Source organism: Protomyctophum bolini (genome assembly GCF_963924005.1).
Source record: "Protomyctophum bolini genome assembly, chromosome: 3".
NCBI lineage: Eukaryota > Metazoa > Chordata > Actinopteri > Myctophiformes > Myctophidae > Protomyctophum > Protomyctophum bolini.
Window position 1 is genome coordinate 43,059,095 of NC_137864.1, and position 12,417 is coordinate 43,071,511.

Consider the following 12,417-nt stretch of genomic DNA (forward strand, 5'->3'; position numbering starts at 1 on the left):
TACCGGCAAACGCTGACTCTGCGAGACCACCACTCTGTGCTTTGCAGGCGCACACACACGCACGATTCAGTCAATCTGCGCAATCTCAATTCCTACGTTTGAGTAAGAACGGTGCAGCGCTAGTTGGCTGTCCGATTCATTCTTAGTTACTCAAGCACTTTGATGTTGTCTGTTATAAAAGCCCCAGTAGTTAATAGCTCCAGGTGCCACATTCTGAATGTAGTTAATGTTCAGCAACTATTAAAACACAATAAATATTTTCATGGAACAAAGAAAATGAGAATCGTGTGAGAATCGTGATCTCAATTCTTGTGGAGGAAAATCGAGATTCACATGATTTAAAGCAAGCACTCCATCAGATGCTCAGCGAGTGTTCATTCATGGAACTCCTGACGACGGCGTACAGAATGTAACCAAATGGACCGTCAGAGTTAGGCCTACTGTACGTTAACACTGAGTCTCTCTCTCTCTCTCCCCCTCTCGCTCCCTCCCTCCCTCTCTCTCCCTCCCTCTCTCCCCCTCTCTCTCTCTCTCCCTCTCTCTCTCTGTCTTCCTCTCATCGTGTGAGAGGCACGTTTTAACAGAGTGATAAAAATGACTCAGAGGCTGTGACTTTTAACAGACACGCACACGTGTGCACGCACACACACACACACGCACACACACACACACACACACACACTCAGGCGCGCGGCACACGCACACACACACACACACACACACACACACACACACACAAAGTGGCACAAATGCTCAGCAGCCTTGAGAGCAGCATGATAGTTAACAGGAAACAGCTGGAGATCAGACTGTGCACACCATGGATGTATTAAGAGAGTGGTGTGCACGCACGTGTGTGCGCGCACACACACAGACAGACACACACACACACACACACACACACACACACAGAAACACCCACAAACAGGGCACATGCTCGTTCACACGCGGCCAGCTGCCACCGTGCAATAGTTTGTACAGCCTGTTAAAGAACAATGTCTACAGCACAGTCTGCTCCTCTGTCCAAGGATGAACTGAATGTCTTTAAAACACCACGCTCACACACTGTGCCCAGAGTCTCACTCTGTGCGTTTGTGTGTGCGTGTGTGTGTGTGCTTGACTGTATTGCTAATTGCTATACTCGTTTGTGAGGACCAAATGTCCCCAAAGGTATATTAAAATGTGACTAATCGGCCTGTCACAGATCAATATTCCTGGTCCTCACAGCGACAAATGGTTGTTTTTTTTTTTAGGTTAAAAATGACTTTTAGTTAGGGGCCTGGGACGGCTTAGCGGTCCAGGCAGACACCTTGGCTGGTAATCCAGCATGACAGTGTGTGTGTGTGTGTCGCTGGTTCGAGTCCCGATCCTGACGAACTGTGCTGTGTGTCTTAGGGGTTAGGGTTGAGATAAGACATTCAAAGGTTAGGTTTAGGGGTTAGGGTTGAGATAGGACATTGAACGGTTAGGTTTAGGGTTGAGATAGGACATTGTAAGGTTAGGTTTAGGGTTGAGATAGGACATTGTAAGGTTAGGTTTAGGGGTTAGGGTTGAGATAGGACATTGTAAGGTTAGGTTTAGGGGTCAGGGTTAGATAGGACATTGTAAGGTTAGGTTTAGGGGTTAGGGTTGAGATAGGACATTGTAAGGTTAGGTTTAGGGGTCAGGGTTAGATAGGACATTGTAAGGTTAGGTTTAGGGGTTAGGGTTGAGATAGGACATTGTAAGGTTAGGTTTAGGGTTGAGATAGGACATTGTAAGGTTAGGTTTAGGGTTGAGATAGGACATCGTAAGGTTAGGTTTAGGGGTTAGGGTTGAGATAGGACATTGTAAGGTTAGGTTTAGGGGTCAGGGTTAGATAGGACATTGTAAGGTTAGGTTTAGGGTTGAGATAGGACATTGTAAGGTTAGGTTTAGGGGTCAGGGTTAGATAGGACATTCAAAGGTTAGGTTTAGGGGTCAGGGTTAGATAGGACATTCAAAGGTTAGGTTTAGGGGTCGGGTTAGATTTTCCACCCATTTTACTTCTGCGATACTCTAAAATCGCAGACCGACAAGCTCTCAACTCGCCGCAGTGCGACACGTATTGTGAGCTATTTTCAAAGCTGTCCGATTCCTAGAAACGTTGAAGTATAGAGAGCTTCTCACACACTGTGCCCCGAGTCTCACTCTCTCTGTGACCCCTCCCCCCTCCCCTCCTCCTCCTCTCACACTCACACACACACACACACACGTCTTGAAACCATATACACTGCAGTCATGGATTGGCACAGGATTTGACCCCGGAGCCTCGGCCAGCTTATGAGAAAACCCCAAACGAAAACAATGACCTCACTCTGTCTGAAGGAGGAGAAGGAGCTATATGATAGGTCAGAAGTAAGAACGGGTGCGATCAAAAGGAGAGGAGGAGAAGAGGAGGAGGAAGTGGGCCAGCCAGACAGACGGACACCCATTTTGGGCGGGAAGCCCTTTTGGTGTTAGCATTACGTTATGCTTTAGCTATTGAAGAATAGCAGATCTACAAGCTCATAGCGCGCCACCGAGTGGCGCGCTACGAGCTTGTAGGTCTGCTATTTTGAAAAATCGAAGAAACGACTGACATAGAAACAGCTTTTTCAGAAAACTGTCATTTCAAACAGACATTTTTAGAATCTGATCTCAGGTCAAAATGGCTAGACAAGAGATGAAACGTGAAAGAGTGTGTGTGTGTGTGTGTGTGTGTGTGTGTGTGTGTGTGTGTGTGTGTGTGTGCGTGACTGTGCATGCGTGCGTGCGAGTGAGAGAGATTGGCGTTTGTCTCCTACTGTCCCAAGCCTTTGTTACGCGATACTAAAAGGCCTAAACATCCTATAACCCTTCTCCCTCTGTCTGGCTCAATTTCCTCAATTTTGAAGGCATATCAGCAGCCATATAAGTAACGGTTAACTGTCGTCTTTGATAACGCTCGTGTTTGATGGCTGCGTGGAGGGGGGATGGGTGGGGGGGGGGGGGGGTCTTTATGGCTTTATTACTACCTCTTATCCGTGAGAAAGTGCTGCAGCCATTTGCCCCGTGCCCGTCAGGACAGGGAGAAGAGAGGAGTGCACTGCAGCGGCCGCGCATAAAATACTACTTTTTTATCCGTTAGTCACCATGGCTTATAGAGTTCATGTGGTTTTCATGTATAGCTCTAGTTTTCGTCAGTGAAAAATGGTAGTGGACCGACTCTTTCCCGTCATGGTTTGTCACTCAGTCGACAGAAATCAACGCTGATGGGTTAGTGGCGGCACCAGTCATCCGCTCCCCCCCACCCCCCCCCTCCCCTGAACACCCTCCCCCCCTCCCCTCCCCTCTCTCTCTCCCTCCACTGGAGCTCTGTGCCCAAATCCCCGAGGGACACGGACCACTGTGCCCATTTTCATATCTAAAAGCCAGCCCCCTTCCACCCCCACCCCCCCCCCTCACCACTGTCACCCCCTCCCATTCTTTCCATCAGATATTGTGCAGCGCCCTGTACAGTCTCCCCCCCCCCCCTTGTCCTTGTCCTGCCCTTAAATCTGAGGGGGGGGGGGGGGGGGGGGGGGGGAGGGTTGGGGGGCATGGCAAGAGTTCATTGAAAAGGAAACACACACACACACACACACACGGGGGGGGGGGGGGGGGGCAGTCTGTGGAGCAAATGCAGGGTATTGCCCATTAGTATGAAAGTTTGATGGACCTGTCTGCCCGTGTTAGAGGAAAGGGGCAGTGTGAGACAAAGAGTGTGTGTGTGTGTGTGGGGTGTGTGTGTGTGTGTGTGTGTGTGTGTGTGCGAACGTGTGTGTCTGACCTCTAGCAATAAGCAAAGAGCACTGTGCATGTGGTCTCTTGTTGCGAGAGCACACACACACACACACACACACACACACCTTGTATAAACATGTCTGCACTACAACCAGGAAGAACACACTCAGTTTCATCATCAGTCCTCCCATACACGTGTGCGCGCGCACACGCACACACACACACACACACACACACACACACACACACACACACACACACACACACACACACACACACACACACACACACACACGCAGACACGAGTGCACACACACGTGTATCCCATACACACACGCGCACACACACACACACACACGCAGACACGAGTGCACACACGTGTATCCCATACACACACGCACACACACACACAAGGGACAAGAAGTGCGAGCTCCCCACAGAAACACATTCTGCACAGCTCCATGGCTGCTATTACATTCTGCAATGTTCACAGTGCAGGAGCCAGGGACCACACACGCACACGTACACACACACACACCTCTATCCAATCCATTTTCACTGTGTCCACAACATCCGGCACACACATGCACGGTCGCACACACGTGCACATTGCGTTCCCGGCCGGCCAGACACAGACACACACACACACACACACAGGATACATACATGAACGCAGTCACACAGTACAGACTTTCCACTATTATTATTATTTAATAATTTATTATTAGTATAGTTGTAACATATGCAAATAATTGCAATTAGAAAATTATGAAATAACCACACAGACTGGACACACGTGCGCGTGCACACAGTCACACACACACTACTAACTGAACACACACACACACACACACAGTACCAACTGAACACACACACAGTACAAACTGGACACATATACACACGCACGCAGTCATGCACACACACGCAGTCATGCACACACACGCAGTCAAGCACACACATGCACACAGAGTGAATAGACACACCCTCAAACATTCTATTTCACTCTGTCCACACTCACACACAGGAAGTGTGGAGAGCAGCTGTTCTGGTTTCCCCGTCAACAACCGAGGCACAGAAAACCAAAATAAAGACAGGGCCGAGAGAGAAGAGAAGAGAGAAACAGAGAGAGAGAGAGAGAGAGAGAGAGAGAGAGAGAGAGAGAGCAATCTGACCCAACAGAACACACCACTCACACGTTCACACTGAGGAATATGCCTAAACTAACTGGCACGTCAGTCTCTCTCAAAACGCTAAGGAACATTAAACTGTGCGGGAACCCCTTTTGGTGTTTTAAAGCATTCTTATACTTTAACTATTGAAAAATAGCAGATCTACAAGCGAGCTTGTAGATCTGCTATTTTTGAAAAATCGTGAACATGTGGCCCAAAACAAAAGTTTGAATATATTCTTTTAGAGCGAACGATTTTAACTCAAATCTTTGCTTCTGGGGGGGGGGGGTCCCGGCTGGAACAACATGTTTTCAGATGGGAGTCGGCGGCCAATTACATATAATTTTTGTGGTCCTTCAGATGAATTATTTGACATAGAAAAATCATCATGATTTAGAAGGCGTGTGTAGAATCGTCCTCAGGGCTGAATGGGTTAAAGTGTGTTAATAATGTACCCATTTGTGACTCTGTTAAGAGCATGTGCACACACACGGAACCAAATGGACATTGATGGGTCCATTTGGTTCTGTTTTGCACACACTCAGTGCCTTAAATGAACAGTATGGATTGTTGGTGTCTGCAACATGGCTCCATGCTGGCTCAATGGCCGTTTGCCTTCACGGTTTCATTCATATTAACAGACATGCTCGTCTCAATTAAAAAAAAAAAAGGAACAAAAAAAAAGTCAACTAGATCAGTGGTTCTGAACCAGTGGTCCGGGGACCACCAGTGGTCCTTGAGGGGGTTCCAGGTGGTCCCCATGCTAAATGTGTATAAAGTGTAAACGTGTTGTTGGTAACCAAAAGGGCCCTTATCTTTAACGCTTGAGAGCGTCAAATGGAACCAAATGGACCCTTATACGGACGTGTCCATTTGGTCTCATTTTACGTTCGAAAAGAGGTATATATATATATATATCTTGTTGGGTCTCTGAGAGGCTAAATGTCATCCAAATGGTGGTCCGTGGGTGGCTCAAATGCAGAATAAATAATGGACCTGGATATAAAAAAAAAGGTCTGGAAAAAAAAAAACCTTCACTGAACTAAGATTTCAAAGCCCAGTTCATTTCCTCTGCTACCTTTCCTCTTTTCCCCCTCCCCCCCCCTCCCTCCCTCCCTCCCTCTCCAACCAGGCCCACAGCTGGAGGTGAAATCATTAGCAATACCCCCCTCCCTCGTTGCTTTCCTTTCCTCTCTCCCTCCAAGGCTTCTGCAACACCCCCCCCAACCCCCCCTTTCCACCCAATACACCCCCCCCCCACCACCACCACCCCCCCCCCCTCCCCCCACACACACACCCACACACCAATATCCTGCCTCCTCCTCCTTCCTCCCTCTTGTTTTTTCGTTTCGGCCCCTTCCTCATAATATAGAGGCTGTTCCTTTTCCACAGGTATACTGTATATATACAGTATATATGTGCTCTTGTGACAACAATGTCTATATCGATTATTTCGAAGCACAGGAGGTGTTATCAACGTTTTTGGGCTGGGGGGAGTCAGGACCCCCGGAAATGCTAAGGTCATGTCATGTCTCACTATCCCATGATCCCCTGGCTGGATGGGCATATAGGACTTGGGGTGGTGATGTACTTTGCAACCTTCATACTACCGTACACAGTATAAAATCCCCCAGGGCTAATTTATGTATTGTTAACAGTTGGCAACATTTAAAAATTAAAACAACACCACAACACTAATCAACAGCACTTGAATAATACCAGGTTTCCTGTTGCATTTATCGCTATTATTCTTGTAAAACAAGACACGTCTATAAAAAGCCCACACTACTTTATTATGTGTGTGAATGCAATACCTGGACCAACATAACATACATCCTTACAGCCCCCACCACTAATACCTGGACCAACATAACATACATCCTTACAGCCCCCACCACTAATACCTGGACCACCAACATACATCCTTACAGCCCCCACCACTAATACCTGGACCAACATACATCCTTACAGCCCCCACCACTAATACCTGGACCACCAACATACATCCTTACAGCCCCCACCACTAATACCTGGACCAACATACATCCTTACAGCCCCCACCACTAATACCTGGACCAACATACATCCTTACAGCCCCCACCACTAATACCTGGACCAACATACATCCTTACAGCCCCCACCACTAGTGGGGCTAAAAGAATAATGATAATTAATAATAATAAGTGAAACAGGGCTATAACTGTATATTCTGAGTTGGGTAATAATCTCTATCAACTGGTTTACAGGAGTTTGAGAGGATCACAGAACCATCCGCCCGGGCGGCACGTCATATTTTTCATGCTGCAACACAACTCCTCTTCTGTTTAAAGAGAGCTATGACTTCAGGGTGGAAACATGAAAATCACATTCTGAGTATGTCATACACACCCTAGGAAACAACAGTAAGGGTGTGTGTATGTGTGTGCGTGCGTGCTTCTTCTTCTAATATTCGAGTGAGGCCGTGACCCTGGTCAGTCACTTTGATTCCATGCAGTCTCTCTATACTAGATTTATGTGCAGTCATCAATGAATTGAAAGGTCTATTCTGTGGAGTGTGCATGTGTTTTTAAGACAAAATAAACGCAGTGTAGCCTGTGCGTGTGCGTGCGTGTGTGTGTGTGTGTGTGTGTGTGTGTGTGTGTGTGTGCGTGCGTGTGTGTGTGTGTGTATGTGTGTGTGTGTGTGTGTGTGTGTGTGCGTGCGTTACCTTGTCGCTCTCCTCCCCGTACGTGCGGTCAGGGTGACAGTGGTAAGCTCCTCCCATGGCTCCTATGCGGAGGAGAAGCACAGAACAAGAGGATCAGTCACACGCCAGATCTGACATCATGACTACTACTGCTTCTATTCACACTTTAAGACCTGGTGGTTGGAATGTTACTGTAAGCCTGACCGACCTGGGAACCATATAGTCTGGTCTACAATGGACGGGACTTACAGAAGTATATTATACCAACCTGGCAACCACACACATTCTTATCCAAGAACCCACAGAGGAGGCTGGCTGGCTACTCCCAACAAAAAAAACACCCCCAATTTCGACATCCTAAAGCTCAGACGACGCTTTAACAATCAAACTGAAAATGACGAGTCGACTTGTGGACTAGCTTACCGTTCATTACATTAAATTATGGACATTTGGTCACAGTGCAGAGACTGTTATGTGCCTTCAGAGCACTGTCTCTCCTCTCCCTGGCCTTGGTTTCCTGTCTCTCTAGTTACTACGCTCTCATATCTGAAAAATAGCCTAAAAGTAGCCAAAAGTAAATCTTTTCATTCATTATGTCCTTATTTCCCGGGCGGTTAGCTCAACCGTCCACACATAGGCTGCTAAGCCACCCTGACGGCGTGCTGCGGGTTCGACTCCTGGTCCCGACGGCCTTTGCCGTGTGTCACTCCCCATTCGTCCTGTCTCTCTCTATACTGTCTATAAGCCCCTAAAAACAAATCTTTAAAAATAAATGATTATTAAAAAATCACAATTTTTTTGAGGGTACCACTACCTACCCTATAGGGGACACGGGGAGAACATGCAAACTCCACACAGAAAGGCCCTTTCGACCAACCCCACCTTGGGTATGGGCACTGATGAGGGAACACTGCCTTTTCTGTGCGCCGATGGGCACTGGTGATGCTGTGCTTATTTCAGCCTGTACAGCACTTCTGTTGTTTTAAACGTGCTATATAAATAAAGTTTGATTTGATTTGATGATGGTACGGTCCGATATTGATCTCGACAAGACCCACATCAATCAAAACTGTTCTGTGAGGAAGGGTAGAAACTAGCTAGTATGTATTACTAATATTCTGGCCACTGTTTGTTGCCTTGATCCACATACATTTAATCCCTTTGTTATTGTTGTTGTCGTCCAGCAACAATTGAGAAAAAAAAACAGAATGTTCGTGACAGACGGGGGGGTGAAAAGGTGTCCGCGAGAGACTGTGAAAGAGAGCAAAACACAACAAAAGCAGCCTGAGTGAAATACATATGGTATTGTCTTGTCTCTCAACATCAGAGGCTTGAGAACACACACACACACACACACACACACACACACACACACGCGCACACACACACAGAGTAAACACAGTAATCCTGGATTAGAGGAGCTTTCTGATGATGCTTGCATCGCCACTAAGACTTTTTCTTTTTTGTTTTTCATGGCCGCGCGCGGCTATCCTTTCATCTTCTTATCTTCAATTCCATTTGGGGTTGTTTTTTTGTTTTCCCCCCCCCCCTTTCGTTTGTCGGGAAGTATAGCAGCGTTTTTCCCGCGGATCGGACGTCAGCGACCACAGATGGTGGCGGCAGGCAGAGAGACAGACAGACAGCGGTCTATCTTATCTAGCCTTGGCTTCCATAGTGTGCTGCAAGAATCCCCCTAGGGCACTCCTCCTCCTATAGTCCTACTACCATCACTCTACATGGACGCTTAGGTAGAGAGAGATGCATACAGCCTTTTTTTAATAGCATTCTCTCCTGTCAGCGGTTTGTTTAGATTTTTCTTTTTTTTTCTCCTCCTGCTCACAGCTCCTTTCTTTGAAGAGGATCTGTGAGTGACGACAACAAAGAGTCAGTGTGTCTGTTGTTTAGAGAGAGTAAAGAGAGACAGACAGACAGAGAGAGAGTAAAAGAGAGACAGACAGACAGAGAGAGAGTAAAAGAGAGACAGACAGACAGAGAGAGTAAAAGAGAGGCAGACAGACAGACAGAGAGAGTAAAAGAGAGGCAGACAGACAGACAGACAGAGAGAGTAAGGGACAGACAGACAGACAGACAGAGAGAGAAAGGGACAGACAGACAGACAGACAGGAGGAGGGAAAAATATTTTCACAACTGAATCTCTCAGGACTGAAACCATCCTTCTCCCTCTCGCATCACCAATCCCACAGTAGGGCCTAAGAAGAGTATGCAAAAATAAAAAAAGGTATTGTAAAATGTTTTGCCAAGTAAAGCTTAATACTGTTAACGTGGTGGAATGGGCAAAAAAGAAAAGCTAAAATTTGATTTGGAACGGTACATCGGTGAGGCATTGAAGAAGCTCAAGTACAGAATAGTGGTTCATGAGCTGGCCTGTCACACAATGGGCCCCAAAAATACAATAAATAAATAAAAACCGGGCCCCTTCCTCCTTGAATGAGCTGGCGGCGCTCCTCGCCTCATTGTCAAGGAGACTCCGGGAGGCGAATAAGAGTCAGAGGAGAGTCATTCTCAGCTCTCTATAGACAGCCGGCATGCAGGCCAACACAGGAGAAGAGAAGCCACAGGACAGGTTTAAGGATGTTTAGCCCGTGTGGAATTTGGTTTCAGCCGCTGCAGAAGACTGAAAGGCTGCGATACAGACAGAGGCACGCTGCTCGCCGTTCTGCCAGCGCTACGCTCTATCTAGAGACCATTTAGACCTGAAATAACATTCTACAAAAATGTCTTCGAAATCCTAAAAGCTTTCTGAAAAACGTATGTTTCTATGTCAGTGGACAAAAAGCTCAACCTTTTTCATGTCAAGGACCCTCAGAATCATCTGTATTTTGGCAGCCGACCCCCATCTGAAGATATGTTTTTCCAGGGACCCCCCTATTTTCCAATAGCTAAAGTATAACATAAGGCTTAAAACACCAAAAAAGGGGTTCTGGTCCAGAATGGGTTAAACACTTAAACCCTGCTATATACATCATTGACCGGTGAAGCTCCCCCAGGGCTCTGTACTTGGGCTTTCTCCTCCCCCCCCCCCTCCCCCCTCCCCCCTCTACGTTCAAATCGCTTTGCCGAAAATGGCCGACCGGCGAGCTCACACAACACAACACGTTGCGACGCGTTCTTTTTCTCACCCCCAGAAAATGAAGGCTGGTGTTTTATGTGGTAGAAAAGACAAGAGGTTTAGGTTAGGCCTTGCTACGACCGCTCACGAGACAAGATGCACACAGTGCTTCAGAGGGAGGTGTGTGTGTGTGTGTGTGTGTGTGTGTGTGTGTGTGTGTGTGTGTGTGTGTGTGTGTGTGTGTGTGTGTGTGTGTACAACACAGCTAATAGGTAGTAGTGTCCAGGTTGAAGAAGAGAATTCTCGAGGGACGGACACACACACACACACACGATAATGGGACAAAACGATCTGTATTGGTAACACAAACACGCCGCAAAATGTTCCGCATTTAACCACTTAAAACCCCCTGTATGCCTAATCAACCCCTGTGTCTCAGGGTCTTAAAACCCCCTGTATGCCTAATCAACCGCTGTGTCTCAGGGATCTATAGACTTCTGGACGTGAGCTTGTAGATCGGCTATTTGCTTTTTGGCAAATGTTCATCTATATTAACTTTAAGACGTGGCCAAAATCGGCATGCCAAGGGTTAAGGAGTGTAAAAAGAAATGGACCCAAACAAAACCATATGGTTTGGGTTCATTATATCCCAGAGAAATGGGAGGTACAGAGGAACACGTGACAGGCATAGTGGTGGTGGGGGGGAGGGGGCGTTTAAGTAAGAAGACAAGATGACTTTTAAGAGAATTAATTTTAATGATTTATAAATAAAAAAGGAGCGACCGACCGACCGACCAGGGACTGGAAGAACAGAGTGAAAGAAGAGAGAGAGAGAGAATGGGAGGAGAGGGGAATTCATCTGGGAATGGGGGGGGGGGTGTGGAGGGGGGGGGGGAGGAGGAAGTGGAAGGAAGAGGAAGGAGGAGGAAGATGTGAAGAGGGTGAGAGATGAGAAGAGAATGAGAACGGAGGAGGATGGAGGAGGAATGAGACGTGATCGGAGAACAGGGAAGAGGAGTGAGAGAGAGAGAGAGAGAGAGGGAGAGAGAGGGAGAGAGAGAGAGAGAGAGAGAGAGGGAGGGAGAGGGAGAGCAGGGTGGGGGTTGCGGCTTCCCCTCTTGACTGCTATTGATTTCCTGTAAGCCTGAGAGTGCATCAGCTATTTCTATCCATTTCCTCCACCTTCTCCTCCTCCTCCTCCCCTCCCTCTCTCCACGTACCCACACCTCCTCCACCTCCTCCCCTCCCTCTCATCCCTCTCTCCACGTACTCACACCTCCTCCACCCTCCCTCCCTTCCTCACACTCTCCATCACTTCATCAACACCCCCTCCCTCCAACCCCTCTCCCTATCTGCTGGCCTGTCCCTCTCTTCCTGTGTGTGCGTGTGTGTGTGTGTGTGTGCCTCCATCCACATCGCCTTGCTTTCCCTTATCAGAACGTCTCCCCCTGCCCACCACAAACCTCACTTCATCAAATCCTCTCTCTAGCCATCTCTCCCTCTCCTGCCCATATCTCGCTCTCCATCTGCCTCTATCTCTCTCTCTCTCTCTCTCTCTCTGTGTGCCTGATTCTCTCTCCCTCCTCCCATCTCCCATCTCCATCTCAACTGCGCTAGCCCTCTGCCTCCATCTCTTCACCTGTATCTCTCTCTCTCTCTCTCTCTCTCTCTCTCTGTATCTCTCCACCTGTATCTCTCCCTGTCTCTCCGTCTGCATATCTCCCTTCTCATGT

The 12,417-nt window shown here is 47.6% G+C and overlaps 1 protein-coding gene across 3 annotated transcripts in view; it reads right to left on the bottom strand.

The window, feature by feature from the left end:
* LOC308336831 (E3 ubiquitin-protein ligase RNF38-like) overlaps positions 1-12,417 on the bottom strand; it is a 43,361-nt gene that overhangs the window by 15,631 nt on the left and 15,313 nt on the right. For all 3 annotated transcript variants that reach the window (XM_080794408.1, XM_080794407.1, XM_080794409.1), the window contains exon 3: positions 7,636-7,697. In XM_080794408.1, coding sequence (XP_080650534.1) covers positions 7,636-7,697 — 62 coding nt within the window. The remainder of the gene's footprint in view (positions 1-7,635; positions 7,698-12,417) is intronic.